The sequence below is a fragment of the Aptenodytes patagonicus genome, chromosome 13 (assembly GCF_965638725.1).
Source record: "Aptenodytes patagonicus chromosome 13, bAptPat1.pri.cur, whole genome shotgun sequence".
Taxonomy (NCBI): Eukaryota; Metazoa; Chordata; class Aves; order Sphenisciformes; family Spheniscidae; genus Aptenodytes; species Aptenodytes patagonicus.
Window position 1 is genome coordinate 6,137,692 of NC_134961.1, and position 24,784 is coordinate 6,162,475.

Sequence of the window (24,784 nt, forward strand, 5' to 3'; positions counted from 1 at the left end):
TAGTCTTGTTTTTGCTTTTGTACAGGAAGCCGCAACTGGGAACACTGCACAAACTGACAAGTTTAATGGAAAGGCTTAACACAAATCCGACGTAAGCTCAGGATAGCAGATAACGGAGACGCTAATGCAAGATAAGGAGAACAACTGCTGGCTTTATAACGCACACAAGTGAACTCAGTGCCAGTACCAAACTGTTCAGGTATATCTGTGAATAGGTGCACTCTTACATACTTACAGCAATTAAAGTGAATCGAACTGCATTGTCTTTCTCCTAGTACAAAGATGCCCAGATTTAAAATAAATACCCACATACACAAATTTTCTCTCGTTAGAATCTTGTTAAAAGGATAAAAATCTAAGCAGACATTAATACCATTGCAATAAGCACATTAAATCCTTTCCTTATAAAGGAGGAAAAGCACCCAAAAGGGGAGAATGCATTTCAGGAGAAAATGCGGAGGTTATGAAGCTTTGAATACAATACCCTTGCTATTTGCAAACAGATTTGCAAAAACAGAAGCTATGATCATAATTGCAAATTACTACACCTGCTCCAGCCAAACTGGGCATCGCAGCTCGATCTGTGTGATAGCATCCGAGCGCTCGCCAGAGATGCAGCGCTCGCGTGCGAGCCCAACGCCGACCGAACAATGGGGCTGCCTGTCGCCACTGCTGGCAAAGGCTGAGGCTTCTGCATCCTCGTGCAGGCTGTGCCCATTTTTGAAGCACACACTGAACAAAATACCCTGTAATCCACTGCATCCCAAGACCCGTACATGACATCTATGCTACCAGACCTTCAAGACCTCTTTTTTTTTCTGTTGCTGTTATATCTTTAATTCCTGCAGCTTTCTCCCCACAATACAGGTTTTCAGGCAGACTAGACACATCACTAATGAAAACACACAGACGCTCATTTTGCATTTCCACCATACCTTTAACGCTAAGGTTTCAAAGGGATGCAGCAATTCAGCTACCTCGCAGAGCACAAACGGCACTCACGTCACGTGTGGGCACCCTGCCATACCGCTCTATGTCCCCGACTACTCACTGTAATGACTTTATAAAGGCTTTTGGCTTTTATGCCATTATATGCCAGCTGTAGGAGGGCCAATGACAACAAATCCATAATATGGGGAAAACATCCTTGACCTACTCCAAAGTCAAGGCACTGACTGTCCATTGACACTTTTTGGGAATAATTTTAACAGTAAACCTTCTCATAACTGATGCCATGCACCACGCAGCACTGCATTTCTGCCCCACCAAGAGCTAAAAGCTTAGCTTAAGCACCATAGACTGAAATAGGAGATAAGTCTCTCGGCCCCACCAACAACATACGCTTGCCTTCTAATTGTGGTCAATGTCTTTCCAAACTACAGGAGACAAGGATCCAACTTCTCTCCTTTAAAGCTAATACTGGAGGAAATGTCATTTAACTTAACTTTGGCAATGCATTCAGGCAAGAGCCTTAATCAAGGAGAGCTCCACTCTTGCTAGTCACCCAGTCCAACTCGCCTTTTTCTGAGGAAAATCTCTGCCTGCAAAAAACATTTTTGTTTGTTTCCTTTTTATTAAGGCTGGGACAAAAGTCAGTCACAAGAGCTGTGGAGAAACAATTTGCTTAGGGAAAGGGTTTCCCAGTTTCTGCAAGACCAGCGTTCCCATTCCACCCACTTACATTCCTGTACTAAGAGAAAATAAAGTCACATCCGCAGGCCGGTCATCGGTTACACAGGTCGACATCCAGGCAACACGGCAGACGGCTGAAAGAAAATTACTTGCATGGAAGGATCTTGTTTGAAGAAGTTATGCTCTCATTCCAGCACCACCATTTACATCAGTCCTTGTTAAGAAGTATTTTATCCCTTAAAATCATTTGCATAATTGCCGCAATCAAAGGCACTACTTTACAGTAATAACTTTAATGGCAGATTTTTCCTTAAACATTCTTTTTAAAAGGTACCTCCCAAGGTTGGTGCATCCATGTGCTGGTAAAAATAAAGACAGAAGGTGACACTCAGGAAACGCATGGTGTAGAGAGGGACCAGTTGCTTTTTGGTTTGTGCTTCCTTTATGGAAAATCACTTTCTGATGCTCAAAATGCATCCCAGAACCTAAACCTTTGTCACTTAAACAGCAGCCTAGCTGGTACATGGGGCAACTCCCTGGTTTTTTCCTATTAATTTTGATATTTACTATCTGTAATCTTATTACGGGGGAATCTGGCTTCTTTGCAGGCTAAAACAAGGTCTTGTAAGTGAGAGTCTGTGTCTCGCTCTTCAACTTGCCTTCCCTGATTATCGGTTATCAACGAAAAACATAAAGCCTGACAAGCGCATTCAGTACATACATCAGTGACTCCCTGGGTGATGTATCATTACTTTGGGGATGTACCATTAACACATGGACAGTCATTTCAGCAGCCAGACAACAAAGAAAACCACGAGCAAAACATTAAATACAGCTTACACGTTTTGTATTATTTCATGCCTTCAGTTCAGTAGTTGCAGACATCTACAAACAGGGAAGCTACTGTGCCAAAAATATATATATACACACACACACACAAAAGAACTGGAAGTCCCTTCTCCAAAGACCTTGTGGTTTCAGAAGGAGATATTGCAGGAAGCCTGGACAAGCAGCCAGGTGCATGGATGGGGAGGGAATACATACGAAGTTGATAGTTGCTCAGCACTTTTGGGGCACGGGACTTGCTACAGCAATTTTCTTTACAAGTAGGAGCCCTGGCCTGCTTTTCTCAGCTGTATGGAGACATGAGCACAAGAACACAAAGATAATGGCTACAGGGCTTCAGTAGCATTGTAAAGTTTATTTTTAAGATGGGCAAGAACCACTGGGCCAGTTTTGAATATAAAACACGGACTTAGAGTAAACAAGCTAAGATCCAACGGGAAGTTAGCAGCAGAAGCCAGTCGGGATTTCCACCCTCCAGCTCCAGTGTGCTGTCCCGAGGTTTGTGTCCTCCAGATAACACAGCTTCATTTCAAACCCCGGGGTGCTCCGCCAGTGCAGCTGCATCACCAAGTTGATGCTGGGATGCTCCTCACGGGAAGCTTAACCAGGGCCCCGGGAGCATCATGGCTTTGTCCAAGTGGGCTCCACACCACATCTGTAGGGCAGCTCCTTCCCTGGGCAGCATCAGCAGAGGACTTTGGGGGAACAATTCCACTTAATTGAGGTTCTCAAACCAGTCAGGCCTGAATGAAGGCATGTTGTCCTTTAATGCAGGTCTAATTACATTAAAACAAAATGCTTTCGTGAACATGGAGAAAGGCTGGAGAGAGAATCAGACAAGCTATAAATTCAAGCAGAGGATATGAATACCATGCAAGCTGCAGTGTTAGGGTTAACGTGGGTCTGGAAACAGTTTAGTGAAAACCTGGCGTGGCTAGGGGCCAGCTCCAAGTTTAGTTGCTTTGGGCTAATCGTTTCCTTCAGGCAGGCTACTCTAGCACACTAATAGGTTTTAATAAAAACTTCCAATTGGGCCAGTAAACCCCTCATTAAGCTGTTTTTAAAGCATGAATTTAAGAGCGGCGAGGGTAAAAGGTCATGAGGAGTATTTAATTCACAACGGCTGGCAAAAGGTGCTGTTGTGATTGAAAACACCAGAGTTCAAGTGTCCAGGGCCACATAAACATCCGACTCTGTCACTAGACCTGGTTAAGTGACAGCTTGAAAAATAGATTTAATAAGACAGAGAGAAAAGTTTCCCACTCTTACACGAGAAATAGGAACAGCAGATCACAATATTAGCCAGGAACAGGAACAGTCCGTAAGCAGCCCCGTCCCTCCCATCTCGGTGTGGGGGGAGGATGAATAAATAGCAGTCTATGGCCATCTGGGTGTTCAACCCCGCAGCGATTCCCAGGGGCTTGCTGGGACGCTCACGCTGCAGCCTCACCGTCTCCTGCTGTGAACAGAACAAAGTTCCTTGGGAATAACACGGGCCAACCCGTCCTCCACGTCCTGCTGCCAGTGTCCCTCCCACATGCCTTCTGTACAGCGAGCTGCCGGAGTAACAAGTGCCACCGGGTGCTAGCATGATACTTATGTGCTGCCATGCGGAAAAGCAAACCTCTGCCAGTGAATTCTCTTGCGCTTGGGCAACCTCACACCCACCACACAGACACTGCAGAGAGGCCTGCAGGAATCAACGGATTAGCTCAGGACACAGTTCAGCCCAGACACATCCCCATCTCAGTACACTTTTAAACTAAGCTTTGGACCTGCACTAGTGAGGTTTGACCTTAGTTTTTTCAACTTACTCTCATTTTCTCCCGTGACTGCAGCGCTGCTCACTAGTATAGCGCAAGTAATATGAAAACTTTGCCCCTTCCTTGGAAACATGCACTCACAAAGGAGAAACATCTCCATCTTGCACAGCAAAAGCCAGAACCCCAGCTGTGCACTCCAACATTTCTTTTTATGTCAATGCACATCTAAAATTCAAGATCCCTGAAGACCTTTTAAAAGAAAAAACCTACCTCCTTGGAACAATTTGCATTGAAGTAAAGAGTGAGGATTTAACAAGTAATGGAGAATTACGTACACTCGGCTCTCAACTTTTTATTCTACTTCTAATCAAAACACACTTCATCTTAAATTCTGAGATAATAGATGCAATATAAAATTTGGAGGAAGGCATGGGTATGAACAAATTATTTGCTTATTCCATGTTTACAGATAATGGAAAAAACCTAGAAGTTTAATTCACCCTTCAGTGATCGTCTTCTCTCCATACCAAAATTAACAAGAAAGTTTACTGTAAGAGAAAAAAAAAAGCTCTTACTTTTAAAATATGCTTCTAATTCTAGCCATACAGTTGGCCTGCAAAGAGTGCAGAAGCAAGGCTCTCTGGAACGATCCCCAAGGAAACATTTGCTTTGGCTCCAAATAGGACACTTTTGTGCATCAAGAGTCAAATAAGATCAGCTGCTTCTCAATCCTTTCTGTTTAATGATCCCGTTGATAGCCAAAAGGTAAACAGATGCATTTCTGTCTTTTCTGCATGTTCCTTGCTGGGAATCCAGATTGCTGCTCCAAGAGGTATCCAACAGCTATGGAGGCCACAATGTGGAGTCAGAATCTCCCTGGACAGTTGCATCATTTTCCCACACCACACCTGGATTTTTACTCTACAGAGAGACGTGGCTGTCCATTACAACTCACGCGATCTTTGCAGCCTTTGTGCAGCTCTGCTTAGCTCTCCACTGTTGTCTCCTTTGACCAGTATCTCAGGACACACACTGGGCCGTCAAACTGTCTTCTGAATATCTGGGGCTACTTAACACAATAAGGCAGAACAGAAGAAAGAGGAGAAGAAAGCCTGTAAAAGAGCATCATCTTTTTCAAAGCCTCTGTTAGAACAGAGATAATAAATCACTATATTAAATCAGGCTTCCACTGAAAAAAAAAGTCCTTGGGGGTATCTCAGACAGAAGCATCATCAGGAACTACTGCTCTAGGAGAGCACACCCTTGCTCAGAAAGGGTCAGAAACAGCAAAGCTGTCAACACCACAAATCTGTTGAAGCAGCTTTGGTCTCATTCTAAGCCAGGAGAAAAGATGTCCTTAATTTTAAAGAAGGATAAAATAACAAGTTGACCTTGCTGGTTCTTTCTAGTCCCAGCACCACAGCTGCAACCTTCAGAGAGGGGGAGACCTGCCATTCCTGGAGCTGAGCCAGGACCAAGGGTGCTGAGCGAGGCCAGCTGGCTCGTGGTGGCACGCACAGGTCATGAAGGCACCTAGAAAGGGGCTTGAACAGAGAGGGCCACGGAGGCAAGCCCTTGGTACACCAAAGCTCAAGGAGGAGATTTAGGCTAAGGGTGAAGTTGCCACAGAAGCTGAGCTCTCCAGGAGCAGCCTGGCTGCTGGCCCTGCAGGTGTGCTCCACCGAGGGCAGGCAGCACATCCATCCATCCATCCATCCCTCCCTCCCTGAGACTCCCAGCAGCCTCAGCTCAGCTCAGCAGGACCAAAGCAATCCAGCATACTCCAGCCAACGAGCAGTCCCACCAGAGTACAGTCCACGCTCAGCAACCAGAGCACTGCACTGCCAAAAGCAGGGAAGAAAAGGGGCCATCAAGTCGGGCGCTCCCGTCTGCTGGCAGGGAGCCTCGCATGCCTGAGCTGTGCCTATCCACGGGGAGGGACCCGATGTAAAACTGCCGTGTGCTCACTGAAACACGCCACGCTACATCTAAAGCCAAATTTATACCTGAATAACAATAAATAAAGCTGAGAAGTTATTACAGCTCGGCTAATTTCAGAACAGCGCTAACCCCCGGGCTGACACCTACTCCAGGATTTGCATTGCGGAGCACCTCTTCACCTTTCAAAGATAAATAATCCAGCGTGGCCGGTGCTTTGCACTGTGAAAGCCCTTGCACGGCTGTTTCACAGTTCATTCCCTGAAGTGAGGAGTGTTTTTAATAACTGTTACCTGACAGGAGTAAGAGCAAAGAGCAAAACCTGTGGCAATACCAGTTGATCCCATTTGGCCTAACAGCTTGTTGTTATTTCCAGGCTCTGGAGCTCTTTAAAATTCATAGGGACAGCCTGCAGTTTTAATAGAGGCTACCAAAATCCATCCTAAGATGTATCAAAAAAAGCACACTTCCTGGAGGGGAATAGGAAACAGTCAGCATTTACAAAGATCTCTCCGGGAATTTTTTTTTTTTTTAATTTTTTTTTTTTTTTTTTTTTTTTTAAGATCTTGCTTTGAAGTAGATGCTACCAAAGAATAAGGCTTCCAGAGCTCAGCAATATTTAATGCACTTCTCCAGCAATGGATGACAATGTTGTTGTTTCAGCTATATTATAACAAAAATATTGTGGTTTTCCTGTATTCTAACAAAAGTAACTCAAGATTTACATCTCATTCATCTTACTCAGAAGTAGCCCTTAAGCCAAAAACAAGGAAGGGAGAGACCCTACTGCGTACAAAGGACTTCAGTAATCCTCATAGGGTGGCTATCCAGTCGGGACATAAAGAAAGGCCAAAGAAAGATAAAACACCACTGGCAAAAAGAGTTTTTCTACAACCATCAGTGAGAGTGGAAAACATGTACAGAAGATGAGTAACTTGAGTTAAAACTAAGATGGGTGTCCTCACTAACCCAAGAAAAGTCTGGATTCGTATTGTAAAGTCCAGCTGGTTAAAATATCCACATCCAATGTGAAAGCATTCTCTAAACCACACAGAAGCGGAAACGATTCTCCAAACTCCTCTGCTTCTCCACTTGGTGAAGCACCATCTCAATGATCCCACATACACTAAAACAGTTTGTTCACTTACAACTGATTAAAACGATCAATTGGTAAACAAGGAGACGGATGCAATTCCCTGAAGGAGAAGGGGGAGGCATACTCTGTCATTACTTTTGCAAGCCTCCATAACACACAGACACCAATGGACTTTAACTATTCTTGTGCCTTAGAGTAACCAAATTTCTTGGGATTGGTTAGTGACAACTTGGGAATACGAATCCCCTTTTCATACACACAATGATGAAGCATCCTTCTCCACCCACCCATCCAACAGCATGAGCGCCAGGCTGAAAGAAGACACGGCCAAATAGGCTGTTTTAAGACATTATGCCATGGCGGTACTTCCCAGAAAATCAGAAGTACACTCGCAGTTTTCCTAATATTTCCACAGAGAGAAACAGGTTTTCTACCGGGATTTCTAACTTTCTGTTTAGACTCCAGCTGTGGGTTGGAGTACTTAATGCTGAAAAAACCCCAACCTGTGCAAAGCACGAATCAACCTTCCAGATCTCCAAGGGACTGATATCTGCACCACACACCAGTGGGAAAGCAGATGATATGAATAAAGGTTCTTGACGTTCGGACAAATCACCAGTGGAGAAGGAATTGGAATTTAGGAGGAACACGTTCCCTCCTAGGGGATGTCCTTCATTTTGCTTGGTTGCCTCAGGTTTATTTAACTATTCGTCTTTAATGTCACCCTCCAAATGATGCTGTTGGTACTTATACAATCCTTACACCAAGCCTCCTTCAATCTCAATTTACGGAATTTACACCAGTTTTCCTTTCCTTAAGGGCATACGGGCAGAAAGAAATTCAGTGAAAGGCAGAGAATAGAGGCAGAGAAAGAGACAATCATAATTTAAACATTTGACAGAGAGAGATAGAGAAAGCAAGCTAGAATAATGTAAAAGCTACATACCCACAAATGCACCAATAAATTATAACTGCAGGTTTTTTCTCATTTTTATTCACTTACCAAAGGAATACCTGCAAAACAAAATGAAGAAAAAGCAAAAAAATTAAAATCTCGGTTGATCAGTTGTAGGAACCTATGTCTCATATCAGTTCTATTTCAAACTTCACACATTTTGAGTTTCAAAACACATCTGTCAAGGAGTACGGAAACACGCCTGAACCATGTAATATGCAACTCAAAGGCACTAAATGGTAAATTGCTGCTATCTGGAAATGCAAGAAGAGCAAATCCCCTCATTTCTGGGCTGTTATTTAGCACTCCAAGCAATTGGCCACCCTTCTTCCAATAAAGGTGCTAAAGGAGCATACCCAGAGGAGACAGCAGAGTCCCAAGTCACAACAGACACTGGGCTTCACAAAGGGCTGCTCCTCACCTTCTCTCTGACTTGGGAAACTCCTCTGAGCGAGCAATCTAGTTGATAGCGCAGCTTAACCAGGTTCCACTGCAAGATTATTCATTTACGGTTTCCAAAGCATGCTAAGCACTTCCCAGGCAGAAGGCAACAACTGAAGCTGTTAAAAACACAAAGCTTAATGCATACTTCTGCGCTGATGAAGCCCACGCTGCTGAAAAGCAAGAAGTTACTTCTCGCTGGTGAACTATTCATTGGGTTTTTTCCCTTTTGAACACAGAAAAGTCTAGCACCATGCCATCTGCTAGTTGAGTGCTGTGTACTAGATGCTCACCAATCCTCAGCGTCTCAGGAAAAGTCATACACGCTTACTGTATCATTTTCATGTGAATTTTCACCACACTCTGGTGCATCACTTAACTTGCTTTTTCACCTGGTCTTCTCATTGAAATTACAGTTAGCCTTAGCTACAACATAGTGATTTTCTGCAAGATTACCAGTTCTGATTAAAAGTAAAACCCAAAGGTTAACAAGTTTTAAGATGCTGTTCTTCAACAGACAGCTTGTGTTTACTCCCATTATGGCTTCAATCCCACATCAGGGCTTTATTATTTGTATCTGCAGCATATTGCATTACACTAAACAAAAAACCAAACCAAAACAAAACACACCACAGACCCCTAAAACAAAAAAACACCCCAGGCTTTTAAAGCTTTCCAGAAAGATTTGCTCTTACTGAAAATGTCCTGAATAGGTGTGCAAATTTTATACTTGCACATGTGTAGTTCAAATAGTTCTAAAATCCATCAATCCAAGTATCTTACTACATATTTAACAACAATTTCATACAGGGCTACTGATGTATAGAGCGCGATAACTTTAAAATGCACAATAAGTTTTAACCTTCTTAATAAAAGCGGCTCTTTATAGAGATATCTGTCATTAAGGGCAACCTAACTTTGCTATTCTCCACCACAGTTGTGGTGCAGTTAAACATAAACTTGTACGAATTATTCTTATTTCTTGGCAGAAGTTAAGAACCCCCTGAGGCTCATTTAAAACACACACACAGAGACACACATAAAATGAGGAATTAATAAAATATTGTATTCTTCTGAACCACATTAAGTTTTCTGACGTGTGTCTGTTGCTGATTACATCAATCTAGGCTCCATAACTTGTCATGTGATGACAGGCAAACACTTGTGAATTTATTTCTCTGAAGAAGCCTGCAATACAAATGCCAAGGAAACCAAACCAAATGGCCCACTCCAAATACATAAAAGCAGCAGGGCTTCTTGCAGGGATTTTTTTTTTTTTTTTAATAGGTACAAACAGGCAGGTACCCAATTCCCACAGACTTGAGGTCGTAGTTTGGAACCTAATTACCATTTTTCCTTTTCAAGGTCCTCTTCCTCGCTTATACGGAGTAAACAGAAGTGTTTATTTAAAAAAAAAAAAAATTGATTTTTTTTTTCCTACTGCTTGCCTTGGCATTTGAAACATTACCAACAGATAACGACGAGTAAAAACATGGATTTGATTTTGCGGGTTTGGGGTTTTTTTGGCAAATTTCAACAGAGTAACTTTTGATCTGCACATTGTCAAAACCAGAAATTTTGCAAATTCAAAGTATATTCCATTCAGATTTTCTAAATCAAATTAAAACGTGATGTCATTTCTGTTTTCTGGTTGAAGAAACAATGTAATTAGCCATGACTTGTCATTAGAGGCAAACTTCATGTCACACTTAGAAAGGCTCTAAGTATCAGTTGGGAATCATAAAGATCATCAACTATTTGGGTTAAATTGTTTTCACCACATTGCCATGCTGATTAATTCTAGCTCAAGTATATTCCTGGAAAGCAAAAATGGATAACAAAACATAGTTTAAACTACATTAAACTACATCACTCCTGATGAAAATACTTTCCGCTGTCAGTGCCTGTGGTGGAGGCAGCGTGGAGCCGAGCTGAGTTTGAAGACACGGCTGTGCAAGAGCTTCCCACGTCTCCAAACCACGCATGGGCACCACTGCGCAAACAAACAGGCAGCTCCCAAACCAACCCAGCAGAAAACACCACCTTTTCTGAATAACATCTTTTTTTTCTGCATGCAAAGCGTGCAGGATGATGGTTTCTATTTGCTCAAGGAGGAGGAAAAGCAGATCGGCCAGACCTGCCCAACAAATTTACACTCCTCCTCTGCTCACCCACCCCATAGCTACACAGCTTCCGTAATGCAAGAGTTGTCTGGGACAGGAACTCCTCTTATAAGTCTGTAAAACATGACAAAATTCTAAATAGAGTCTATTAAGAAATAGTATTAGAATATAGACAGGAACTCTTATCTTTACATCCACTGATGCTTCCTAGGAAAATACATCTGTATTTACAATCCAAAAAAAGAAAAAAAAACCAGTCCTACCCACCATTCACATCCCAGCACTGCCCAACACCACAAGGTCCTTCCAACTAAACTGATTTCCACAGGCAGGATAATTCCCTGCTGCATCCCTAATCGGCAGCTGGTGTTAACAGCTTCTCTCACTGCTCTCCATGGAGAACATCCTCTACGGAAAGTGAACCCAGATGTCAACTTTCATCTGCATTATGAATCTCTCTTTTTCTCTGAGCTGTATAACTTGGGATGGGGGAAAACGTATTTGGGTAGTACAGACACATTTTCTATTCTCCATCAGGATGCGACTCCAAAATCTGCTGTAACGAGGTTTCCACAGCAGCACCTCTCCACAATGGAAACCGGGTAGAAGCTACACTGTGAGGTATTCCTTCCCTGTGAAGGATGGAAACGTGACATATAAACTGCCCCGGACTTCCCTCCGGTACCCAGCCAGGGAGAGGAGGAAACAGGGGACCATGTCCCCCGGAGATAGCAGCAGCCTCAGACCGCAGCGGGCAAGCAAATGGACACACAACTGGCAGAGAGAAGAGCTTCCTTCCAAAATTTCAGTAACAGGGAAAGCTGGGTGAGCCTCCTGCCATAAATCCAGGCATTGCATTAGGGGAGAAAAAAAGGGCTAAGCCATGCAAGTATAGAAAATGTGGAAAATCCACCTGCCCCAAGACAGGACGGACTGTGTGAGAATCACCTCTGACAGACACCTGTCTAAGCAGCGATGGAGACTCCACCTCCCTCTCCAGGTATTCAGCCCAGTGTTCCTCCATATGTACATTTAGAAGGCTTCTCCTTACGTCTAACCTGTATCTTCCTTTTCACCATGTAAACCAACAGCTTCTTGTCCTGTCCACGTGGAGACAGCGAACACAGAGAAGAGCTAATTTCCATCCTCTCTGCTGCTTTCACGCACTTGAAGGATCTTTGTCTCCTTTCCCAGTTTTCCTTTCTCTCAACTAATCAAACTCAGCTCCTTCAGCTTTTCACTACAACAGGCCACTTTCTTCTCCACTGCCGAGGCTCGTGCCTCTTCTCTGCCCAGCGTGGGGCTGTAGCCACTTCCAGCACAATGTGACAACCAGACACGAGATGCTGGCTGACACCTCCCAGCTCCAAGAAGTGAAAAACCTCATCCACTGCTGTCTTGCACATGACGCTCCTAAAAGTTACTGGTTTATGTGCCTGAAAGCTTGTTTGGTGAACCACAATATACCAACCAAATTAAAGCTGTAAACACTTGAGGACAAAAGAACATCTTTTCAATGTATATATACATACAGTACCTGGCACCTGGGGATCCACTTCCTCAGCACACTGCCTCAAAACAAAGAAGCCAGTTGGCAAACATCACTTGCAAGAGACCGAGAGTCCATCAAAATGAGATGACAGAATTAGTCTAGTGCACCATTAATTTCAGAACATCATTAACTTAAAAGTGTGGGGGTAAGAAACATTTTTGACAGCTGGTTTCAGTTGCTGCCAAGCCTTTAGTATTGCACAGCGGTCGTGGGGGGAGGAAATAAGCTGGAATGGTAGTAAATGAAACCACTCGTCTGGTTTCTGAATTCACTTTATTGTGGTCACAGATCTCTAAAAACTGGGATTCTGCGCTCTGTAATTACAACATCTACATTTAAATGGAAGGAACAGGGATAACATTAAAAAAAGAGTGCTCGAGGATGAGGTTTACTCCTCGGTTTGCACATGGTGCTGGGAAAGGTGCCTGAGCAGAGCTGGAGCCAACCAGCAGATGAGGAACGGGACGGCCGCCCTCCTGGAGCCACGCCGGGTGCTCACACCCGCGCCCATCCCGCGCAGCCATGGTGCGGTCGGGCACTGCCGCACGGCTCCCCCCGCGGCCGAGCAAGCGGCAGCTCCCAGGCGGCAAGCCATCGGAGCACCACTTTATTTTCCCCTTGCAAGGCAGGGAACCAGGCTTGGTTAAGAGACCAAATGTGAATTACCCAACTAAGCCCCGGCACTCGCCAACTGTTTGGTCCGTGCTCATTTCCAAAGCTAAAAATTATTACAAGCCCTGGCTTACGCAACTGCAGAATTTGCCAAACTCAAGTGAAGTTTGCTTTGGTTAAATCCTTCCAGCGCCAAAACCAGACGCTGAAATGGCAGCCTTGGGAACCCTACTCTGAGCTGCTCCTTAAGCCGGACAGCGAGTCCAAGGCAGGAAAAGTGAGAATGGGAGCCGGCAGCAAGAAGGGGACCGCAGCAGCACCGCAGCTCCTTTGCCCCGCTTCGCTCCGCCCGGAGCCCGCTGGGAGCCGCGTCAGGCTGCCCGACCTGCCAAAATCGCTGCATTTCTCTCGGCAGAAATAAACTTGAAAAGCATGTGCGCAGCAAGTGGAAACAGACACTGATGGAAAATAAAGGGGTCAGCATCGGCTTGAACACGTTCAAGCCCTGGAAGAAGAGGTCAGTCCCACTGCGGTGTTTTGGTGTGCGTGCATGCACGGGGAGGCAGCACAAAACGAGTGCTGCAATCCTGCTTTTTCAGGACCAGCAGCAGAAAGGTTTTGTATTTCTGCTGCCAGCGTGCTGGCAGGTAAAATCCCAGGAAAACTGCAGTTCAGTAATTCCGTTCCTTGATTTAAAAAAAAAAAAAATAAATCATTTAATTGCATTAATTAATCTCTCTCCAAAGGTTGGCCCCCCACTGCCAAACATTCTGCAGACTGAGCGTGATTCCCCATTAAATAAAGAAGCCTGCAGCAAGGCTATGGGTTTCAGCGAAAGCACGGCCATTTCCTCCACACTAAGTTCATAAAGACATGAGTTACTCTAATGCAAATTTCCACCTACTTTCTACCCCAGACTCTTCCCCCAAGAGAGCTTGCTTGTTTTTGCAGTCACTTGCCTCCCCTTCTCCAGGACAGAGCTGCTGTTTACCCAGACAGACCTGGAACATTTCTCCAGTAACCCAGCTCAGCCCTGCAAATAACTCTCATCGTGCAGTAACCCCAGCCCGGTGATGAGCCGGCACCACTGGTAGTGAACACTGTTCTCAAGAATAAATTTCTGGATTAAGACCCTTAGGGAAGTTAGTAAACACAGATCCCACCACAGCTTGGACCCTTCCCTAACCCCTGATTGCTTTTCGGCTGTACCAATCACTGTATTAACATTCTTTCCAACCACAGCTGTTTGAGAAGTTCTATGAGTTAAACAACACGAACGTGTGCTGGACCAGACCGGGTGCATGAAGCTATTTGGCAAGATACAGTTTAAAAAAAAAAAAAATCATGAAAAAAACATTATTCATTCTTTTCCTAAATCTTTCAGCTGTGGAATCAATACCCAAGTCTACATACTGGATACAGCTGGCAATTAGATGAGCCAGATAATAAGCAATTAAAAAATATTTGTCTCGGTCTCTGGCAAAGCCCTGTGGTACATCAGACACTGCACAGCCACGCCACTAACCACATAATCTTCTGATAATTTCTTTGCTCTCATTTTCTCATCGGCCGTGATTTGCAGAAGTGATTGGAATCTAGAGCCAGTTTGTGCAAAGGAAACAGTGGGGTGTTATTAACTGTCCATAGAGTATACACAGCTCCCTGCGCGACGGCTTTACCCCATGTCCCATTCCAATTGCTGCTGATGTTTTAACATGGTCTTCTCATGAAATCAAGTTAGGGGCAGGGGAAGCAGGAAGGAGGTGAAAGAATATCGCTACGTGCCTTTTGCTGACATTTGCCATGCTATCAAAGCATTACGCTCTACGACGTTAAGTCATTTTGTCAGGCTTTCTGCAAAGTGAAGCAGCAGACACACACCACTGTTTTTCTATGTTTTCTTAATACTAGATACAGGTAACAGTCCTGACATTTAGACAGAAGCGATTACCGGGATTAACATGATAAAAGGTTATGAACCAGGACTCGGAGAGCAATTCCACGGTGCACGTTTAACAGATGGAGCATGTGTTGGGGTAGAAGGAGCTGGCTGGCAATGGGATGCTCATGGGAACAGCACCAGTCAGCACCCAAACACCCGGGGCACGCTGCGGTACGGACGTTAACGCTACAGCCCCTGCACACACCTTAAGTGGACCCTCAGCACAATACTGTTCTCTACCATAGACAAAGACACGATCTCTTCTACATACAGTGAATTAGTTTTTATAGATCTCTGGCTATCTTACAGCAGATTTAAATAAAAAAAAAAATATCCTCCAAAGGTGCTATTATTAAGTGAAGTGAAGCCAGTAAGTCAAAACAATACATGCAACCAATCAATGTAAAATATTTAAATTCCTCTTCAGTTTCCCTCTTTTAAAACCTATTTAATTTCCACTAGCATTCATGTTATTCAGATGACATTAATCTTAGAGGCACTACTTGCTACAAAATCAATAGCCTCAGCAGTAACACTGCAATCTCCATGCTGCAGCTGCTCAAAAAACCCCGGCACACCATTTTACCAAAGCCGCTTCTCGTTTTGCATATCATGTTTCAATGGCAAGTTAGACTTGCCACGGGTCAGTTCTGCCCCAGGAATATATTCACAGAAGCAGGCAACGACCAGACCTGGTGCAGCCTGAGACCCCACCAAAGCATCCCTTGACAGCCCTTAAGGCTTTTGGCAGCTCCTCTTCTACTGACAGCTCACACAGATCTTCTCAAATTCATGTCATAGCTGGACCTGGCTTCTTAATCAGGTTAATCTCCACCTGCCTTTTCAGTCCACTCCACTCTCACAGACTAACGCACGGTTTTTGGAGTAGATGTGGGCAGGAGCACGCTCAAACCTCCTTGGACATCCTATGGCAACTGCGTTCTTTGCTCCTACTTGCCCCTTTAAAAAACCCAGCCTAAATTAATGGCATACAACCCGTTGCCACCTGCATTTAACTCAACTGCCTCAACCAAGACAAGTAACCTCACACTGCAGAGCACACATTTACAGGTCTCGGGGACTAAGGAAGGCCAGCCAGCCACGGCATCGCCCTCCTCCTTCCCAGCCATGCTGAATGCCAGGTGAGTAGATGGCAAGGGGCTGGCCCCTCTCAAGGACTGCTGCTGAACCAAAAGCCAGCCTAGAGCAGGGAGGGGAAACCTTACACATGGCAGGGGGGGAACGCTAAATGATTCGTTTCTGACATCAGCCATGATTAAATTTTAATCTCTCAAACAAAAATATGGTTCTCATTAGACTCATTAGTTCCCAGTTGTACTGCAAGGCAACAGTGTCACATGGTATTAATCTTTGTTTTCATTAATATGTCATATCAACTGCTCACGGCTGCTCACAGCATTCTTTGAAACCGATACGCTCCCTCTCTTCTGTGCGAGTAGGAAGTGCCAAAAAGCAGCTTCCTCAACAGGAAGGATGACCCCCTGAGATCCTTCAACTTTTGGTTTACGTTTCTAGAGATAATCTTTTCTTTTTGGGGAAAGAGGGAGGGGAGGTCGGAGTAAAAGGGATGCGAGGCTGCGATCCACAATAACAAAGAAATTCCTGAGGTTTATTGCCAAGGTCAGGGCCAGAAAAAGGAATAAGATATTCTAAGTTTTCTTGTTTGTTGTTGTCATTGGGATATTTTGGAGAGCTAGAAAAATAAAGCCAGGTTGCAAAAAGGGTTCTTTGCAAGCGGGTTATTTGCAAAGCCCCTAGCAAACTTCAAATGGCTCCAATTTAGCATATGCATCAAGGTGATATTTGTTAATGTGATTCATCTAAAATCCTAGATACTTTAATACACAAAATTGTACACTGGATTCAGGCACAATGTTAATTTTTGCTTGCACTTCAAACTTTAATATCTGTATTTAATTAAGTCTTACAGTCCCTCAGTACAAGCTTGTATTACTTCCAGACAGGTAGATAAAGCAGGATATAGACCGATGGAAAGACCCTGCCAAGGTCACACAGTTAAGTACAGCCCGACACATCCATTCCTGCCTGTACAGTGAGGTCTCGGAGAACTTCCCAAGTGAACCATGCATACTGATGAAACCCAGGATCTGCAAGTTCCTATTCCCTACTTGCACAGCTCCTGATCTTTCAGTGTTTGCTTGCTCGGGGGCAGTCAAAAAAGTCTTACTGAATTACCCATGCTACTTAATAAAACATGCATTAGCTCAAGCGCACCCGTGTGGATACGTTCACTCACCCTTGATCTGGCTCTGGTCTGCTGGAAGCTCAAAGGGTGATCCTTCCATCTGTATTGTGCGTGTCAGACTAGGACTCTTCTAGTCATAAAATGAGTATCTCCGTTAAGTGCTGTGCCCTCATCATAAGAGGGTCACAAACCAGTACACTTAAAAATGGGAATGATGGTTTGCCAAATCCAGCCCACAATTCACACGCTGGCTGTTTTACAAGCTGGAATAAGAAACTCAGAAGAGATCCGTTTCTAACCTTTACTGGATAGGATGACACTAGACAAAAACCCAAGTGCTTTAGACTGAAAAACCAAAGCTGTAGAATATAAGAGGAAAGAAAGTGGGGAAGAGGTCCATTTAATGGCTACTAACGCCCTCCTGGAGAGTTAAAACACAGCCCTGAGCATCTCATCAGCCCCCTAGCATTTAATGGAGTTCAGCCTGAACCAGTCACCAGTTCATCCGCTAGCACACAGAAGACTCTGATTAAAGTCCTGCATAGGTCAAGTGGTTTTTAATGAGACATATAAACCACAAAACCTCCATGACATACAAGTCTTTCTTCCTTCTCTGTTGTAAATGAACTTCTGAGGACGGTAATTTAATTGCAATTAAATTACACGCCTCAGAGACACGCTTTCATGACCTGCAGTATACCTGTCCCTCCAGTAAGTCCTTAAGATTAAAGTTAAAAGCTATTAATATTATGTTCAATCAGCTAAATGTGAAAAAACACCAGGCATTTGGGGCCAGAAAGACAGAGGCACGTCCTCCCCTCCGTGCTCTAGAAAAGCGTTGCAGCATCTGCAACTTCTTGGAAACCGCCTGGGCACGCGGGCTTCGAAGGGCACGTGAGCACAGCTCAAATGGCACTCGCCCGCAGTCTCTGGGGTTGTACAGTGGTGAAGCACTGTTCGGTTTCATATTCCTTCCAGAAAAAAAGGTGCGCTGCTTAGTCTTATTTTACCCTAAATACCTGTTAGCAGTAGCTCCACCAACATTTTCCACAAGGGAAGAACACACTGAAAAGAACGCTGTAGCCACCTCATGCTATAACGTTTTATTTATTGGCTTGTTTAACCTATTCCCTTGAGCTCTTGTAACTCTACCAGAATCTTAGTCATGAAAGAAAAAAAGGCAATAGGATTTAAAAAACCACAATTCTAGCTTTTGTATCAAGTGTCTTACAAACTGTACCACTGAATGCTCTCTAACAGTGGGCAATATGTTTTGTAAAATGAAACAACGCAACAACCAAGGGAAAGGAAGGGTTTTCAGATGACATTTGAAAATGCTGGGGGTGGTGGTTCAGTGAGGAAACAACAGAAGAAGAAACAGGAGATCAGTGGCAGAGTAGTTTAAAAGTTTGTTTATATAAGAAAATGTAATAGCTCTCCGGAGACACCTTACTGTGGGATAAAAGTTATTTTATTCCAGAATTACAAATTCACTTTAGAAGTGCATTAGTTATTCTGGTACAAAAATGATTCAACTTCTGCCGGAACGCCTCTCCCGGAGAGCTTGTCCTAACAAAGGACCTCTACTGCCGATGGTCCATCTCTGCAGACATATGCCCCAGCAGAAACCGTAGGGAATAAAACCACAAATGGAGGTTTCATGAGGTCACCTGCAACAATATTTTTACTCTTAAACAAAAGGGCAGCTCTTCCCATTCTTGTTTAAATGTACGACAATCCATTATATTAATATTCAGGAGGGAGGAAGCGGGGAGAAAGGCAAAGCCATTCGTATTGGACCTGTGGAGCTGCACTGTTCTTCCAATGACTGAACCTAGGCAAGCAGGACTTGCAGTCTGCGAAATGGACGCCGAAGTATGGGGGATTCCCACAAAATCTTTTTAAGTATCTTTAGCTTCATTAAATAGCTTCTATTATACTCAAACTGGGACCACTTTTTTACTATTATTTTACTGAAATTAGGCATAGTCTGCAGAAATTACAAGAAAAATCAAGGCTAAAATTAACATAATGATTAAGCACTTCACCCAGCCTATGGGTCAGACATTATATATTCTTTTGCAGATTTTTGGATTCTTGACAGTCTCCTCCTACTTCAAAAGGAAAAGGTCAAAATGGCAGAGGGGGGGAAAAAATCCAGTATTTTAGGACAGACGCACTGAGCTTGTGATGCAAGTGCAGCACCATTATACACATGCCCCATGACCCAGAAAACATGTCCAGGTTTAGTCTGAGCAGACCCTGAATACCACAGCTGGTTTGGGAACAGAGTGCCCAGAATTACAAAAGCTTCCCTGTGCATTCCACTTCCAAATTTGGCAAAGGCAATCTTGGTCCCGCATTTCACAGGTACCAAAATTAACACGCTGTTCTCTGAAAGCTAGCCTAGTTTTGAGAACCACCAAAGAACGTCTTATTTCAGACGGTTCACCTGCACTTTGGCAGAGCCAACAGTAAACTGGGAAAGTTAAGAATTCAGGGCCAGGACAACATCCTGGTCCCAGTTCTCAGAATTTTAGGTTGCCAAAGTAATCCTTATCCTGCAAAACCCATTACGAACAGCTCACATCAGCCTGTTCCACGAGCAGCTTCCTTGAGGGTTATAACACCCTCAAAGACCTTTAGCCAGTCCCTTGCCGTGCTGTCACAGCAGGCTCAGCTGTCCCCAGGCACACAGCATATTCCCCAGCTCACAGGTGGAGGTCTGCAGTACCAGGGCAGGCAGGCAGTGTGTCCTGCCCTTCAAAGGAGACAGTTTGCTCTTCTAAAGCTTCCTCTGAGTCTGAGCCCAAGCCAGCTGGACAACAGTTGAAAGACTCGCTCCTTCAGCAGCGCCCGGTATCTGGAGACTCCAGCCCAAAACAAATAGAAACATTTAAAATTAAAATAGAAAAAGAAAAGGCAATAAAAGGAATAAATTGTTCCTCACTGGCCTAAAGAAGAGAACTCTATTCCTCCTTATCACCCCTTATCTTCCTTGAACTGGCTTCCCAGGCAACTACTGCAAAGGATTTTTCTGGATCGGGTCAGCCCACGGGTCCGTGCCCAGCCCAGCAGTGCCGGCTCGTGGGAGTCCATGCCTGCCGGCTGCAGAGGAACACTAAGAAAAACCGTACAATAACTACAAAACAATGTGGCCACAGGAGGAATTTCTTCCTCATTTCAGATGCCTCTTTGCTGAGCTATCTCGTAACTCTGATCAGGCATGCCTGACAACGTTGTCCTTTCCCCTTTTATAACAAGTCACTGTAGTCTTCAACAGATGCTTTGGAGAACAATCAGAACTTCTCAATCTGCCCAAATTTGAGAGTAAGACAAAGTTAACGGACCATCTAACCCCACCTACAAACCAGTGTGAAGAGGGAGTTTTAAAGCCAGCCTTAGTTTTAAGGCCAATGCTGCCACGCACCCACCCACGATTAGCAGCAGAATTCATGAGATTTCAGGTACTCTCAGCTCATCCCTCGTGCCACCACAATTCCCTGAAGGACGGTGAGAAATTAGTTAATCCCCACTTTGCTCTTTCCCCATGTTTACTTGCACTGTAAGTACCCAGCCACCCAGCATCCCCTTCTCCAGGAATTGAATGTCACACTGAATGCACAATAATAATATGGTTTTGACCACCCAGTGACCCATTTCGGAGGATCTAATGAAAAATGTAACCACAGCTGAATGAATGCTGGGTTGCTTTGATTCTTTTCCCTCGCCCCTTTACAAGAACCACCTAATTTCCTGTTTAATATATTCGATGCCACAATTAAGAAGAGATGAAGTTGAGGCAACGCCTCCTGTCCCCCCCTCTTTCCTCTCTCACCCCTTCCCCAGAAGAACCTGACCCATTCCCTTGGTGTGTTACTGCTGTATACCAGGAGTCACCTGCCTGTGCCAGAGCAACTTTTAAACTCCAAATCTGGCGTAGCAAAGGAGGAGAAAATACAGCCTTATCTCAAATATCAAAAGCCAATTCCTTTCAACCACAGCATCCACAAAAGGCAAACTCTGGGCTCCGCTTGCATTCCTGCTGGCCAGCTCATTGTCTTCAGAGCTGCAGAGACCTAACGCTTGGCCGTGAGCTTCTAACCCCCTTAGGAAGAGGCATTTGGACATGGTCTGCTGGACACCGGTGGTGGTTCGGCGCAGCAGTGGAAAAAGGCTCCCCTCTCTATCCCCCGCCCTCCGCCTCGCCCTTAAAGACTTGAAAGATGAAAAAACTGCCACGCATTCAACAGGCAAAACTGGATTTCTTTTGGCAAAAACTTGAGCGTTCCGCAGGACTGTCACCCCTCCAGCACCGGCAGAGAAGACATCACACCTCTGCCTTCAGTCTGCCTGTACCAGGAAAAGCAACTGGGAGCAGAGGACCAGCACAGAACACAACTGCCCAACAAGACATGGAGAACACATTCCAGCTAGCTTTTTTTTTTTTTTAAAACAAAACTATAACGACATTATAACACTGCTACAGCAGCGGCACCAATACACTGAGCGCTCCGGAGTGCCTTGAGGGCACTAACGAAGAAAGCCTGTCATGCTAATGTCTTAGTTAGCCCACTACTTCAGGAGCAAGCCAGATCAAAGCTTCAGCCTCAGGAGTCACTGCAGGTCCAGCTTTCAGCTACAAAACCTTTGCAGTTCGAGGGGGAGGTTGTTAGGGTTCCCGCCCCCCCCGAAACGCAAAGAGAAAGAAGTCAAGGAACACATCCAGATTTTGCTGCTACAATGACACAAGCTCCTGTATCTCTGGAAATGAGAGCAGGACGATGCTTGAATTCTTGCCCTGTAACATAAAACATCTAGAAAAATAGACAAGCGATTTTGGAATAACTTGGAAATGGGCTATGGAAAACTATCCACCAAGTTATTTTTCAAATTTTGTGGCTTGCTTTCACAGTCTTAAGTTCACGCTGAGTTAAGAGCTCAGAGAACAGAGCTTTTCAGAAAACTGAAGCTATCCTTCACCCACTTACATACCATGTGGAGTAGGATAGGAATGAATGGGACAGGACAAGACGCAGGGCTGCCCAAGCACATGCAAATCCTCAAGATTAAATCCACTGAGCTCATCTCTACGGAAGGTGTCCTGTAATGTGTTGTAGAGCCAGAACATCTCAATGACACAGCTGTATCATGTTCACAGCTTGGGCACCCCTTCATGGCATGACTTTTACCTCCCCAAAGTTACCACATCACCTCTGCTACAGGTGGAGAGGTACTTGAAGAGGTCAACTAATGAAATGTGGTTTCCTAAAGGCCCATCCTCTTAATAAATGTAATTGGTGTCTTGACAACTGTAAGGACCACCTAAAGCCTTTCATTTTGCACCGCAGTCTTTCCCTGCAGCAAGGCGATGTGCAGACACTATTTCTCCTTTACTTTTTCCCCACAGGTTTTATGTATTTATCCTGAGTGTTCCAGCTCTCTTCTGGATAAAACTTAAAATTGAGAAACCATCTCAAAAGTAATTATTAGGGGAATTCCCTTGCAACAGCCATGAGGGAAAGTACTCCACAGCAGGGACAACGCGTAGCATGGCACGTTAATGCAGCCAATTTGCCTCTCACAGAGGACAACAGAAATCAGAGCAGATATCCCAGGTAAGAGAGAGAGCAGGGGCATGCCCATAACTCATTTCTGCCAAATGCTTTCCTTATCTCACATTCCTGCATCGCTCCTTACCAGATTACCAACCTCAAATGGTAATAGAAAGTCAATGTGTACAATGAACAGCAAGAGATTACAGAGAAAAACAAAGCAGAGAGATTGTTAACCTACCAGATCTGTCCAACATTGACTAATGAGAGGTAAAGAACCCACAGGACAGCCATGAGGACCATGTTTGCACATCCAGTTACCAATACAAAGGCTGAAGTTGCCAGGCCAAACAGGGAGAGGTAGTCCAAGATGCTGTCCATGTCTGACCAGTCCAGAAACCAGATGATTGTTGGCGCATAGCTCAGAGCATCCAGGTTTATCTTCCCTTTGAAATACTTTTTGACGTTCTGCAGGTACAGTTTACAAGGGAGCAGCCCCTTCTCTCCTATTAGCTGCTTGTTTTGATGATACGCCACCAGGAAGGCCACAACTAGAGGAAAACAAAGGGGAGGGGGGAAATGAACAGTATTAGAAATCATTCAGGCTGAAGTACATATTTTGAGTCCAGAGTCACAGAAGTATATTCATGCCTCAGGAAGGAATTTATTCACATATCCTCATCTCCATTAAAATACAACACAGTCATTTCTATTAACCACGGTGCAGAAGGCAGAGGAATTCTATAAATACTGTCTCTGCCTTCACACCAGGAAATGGCACAGAGTCTGTTTTGAGATAATTTTCTCCTCAACAGCTGTAAGGGACATGCCACTTGCTTCAGGCAAACTCAACAATGCACTTCTGGGAAAAGCTCCCTGTAACTGAGCGACCTGACCCAATGTAGAAACAGGAGGCTCAGCCCAGCTCTGTTAGACTCTGCGTGACCCTAGGTTAGTCACACACGCTATTCATCTCCTAATGCAGATGAGGAAAACAGCTTAATTGCACTGCAGAGTACAAGTGAAAGTAATATATTAATTTCAAGACTTTCAGACAGAATTTCCTTTCTACAAAACGCATTTGGTAAGGAGACACCGAGAAACCCTCAGTTTACGCACAGATACTGGGGAGCACAGCTGAAGCAGCCAGAAGAGCACACGCAACTCCCTTCAGCTTTGCAGCAGCAAAGACACAGCTGTACTTTCTGACCCCTCCTATTTCAGTTTCACAAAACATTTTGCCCTGTAAATAGACAACAGCTCCAGCATGGGTTTTGTTGTTGATGGTGATTTACAATGTCTGCTGCTCCCAGCACAAATAACCCACAGCAGACTGATAGCAGATTGTGCCTGCAAGGTTATGCTTTGACTTTAGCGGACAACATACGTGCATTTTTACATATCGCTATCTGTGCATCTATCAAGTACTGGATTTTATGCTTATATTGAAAACCCTTAATATTTCAAAATATTGTTAATGAGACAGCTTAAACTCATACACACCATTTAAGAGGTGTCTAAAGGACACCTTAATTCTTCTGGCAGTGTAATGGTTAATGGTTATCCATCGCAATCGCAAAAGACAGTAGTTATGCTATGGGTTGACCTTCTGGATCCTCTCACATCCTGGTAGGTTGGAAATACAAAGTCTTAATATTTTCCTGTCCTCTAAATTGCTACTTTTTATATGTCACTACAGCTCTCTCATTTATAGTGTCTATGCTCTTGCACTGGACAATCTTAGAACAGCCAGATGCTTTTTTTAACAGCACATAAACAATTTAATTACAGATTATAGACCTAGAATTTGATGTTCTACAGAGAAAGTTGGTCGGCTTCTAGGGATTATCTCATATTTTAGGAATCTCCTCCAGTTACCAATTTGCAGTTCGTAACTGCAGTAATCTCCATTTCTCAGAAAAAAAAATGAAGGCCAACATTTTCTGATTATGCTTCATACATTTTGCTCCCAGCAGCTAACTTACCCATCTTTCAAACATTATCCAAACACCAGCCACGTCACATGCAGCAATACCAGAGGTCTTGCAAAAGGCCGATCTGTCTCCCCCCAGCCTTCCTCAGTTAATGATCAAATCTGTTTC

At 44.2% G+C, this 24,784-nt stretch overlaps 1 protein-coding gene across 2 annotated transcripts in view; it reads right to left on the reverse strand.

The window, feature by feature from the left end:
* The window catches only part of LMF1 (lipase maturation factor 1), a 206,423-nt gene that overhangs the window by 172,605 nt on the left and 9,034 nt on the right, over nucleotides 1-24,784 (reverse strand). Inside the window, exons 2-3 of one of the 2 annotated variants that reach the window (XM_076350797.1) lie at nucleotides 22,924-23,233; nucleotides 8,279-8,289 (exon numbers count right to left, since the gene is read on the reverse strand). In XM_076350797.1, coding sequence (XP_076206912.1) covers nucleotides 8,279-8,289; nucleotides 22,924-23,233 — 321 coding nt within the window. Of the gene's footprint in view, nucleotides 1-8,278; nucleotides 8,290-22,923; nucleotides 23,234-24,784 lie in introns of those variants that run through there. The other variant, XM_076350795.1, reaches the window with a different exon arrangement.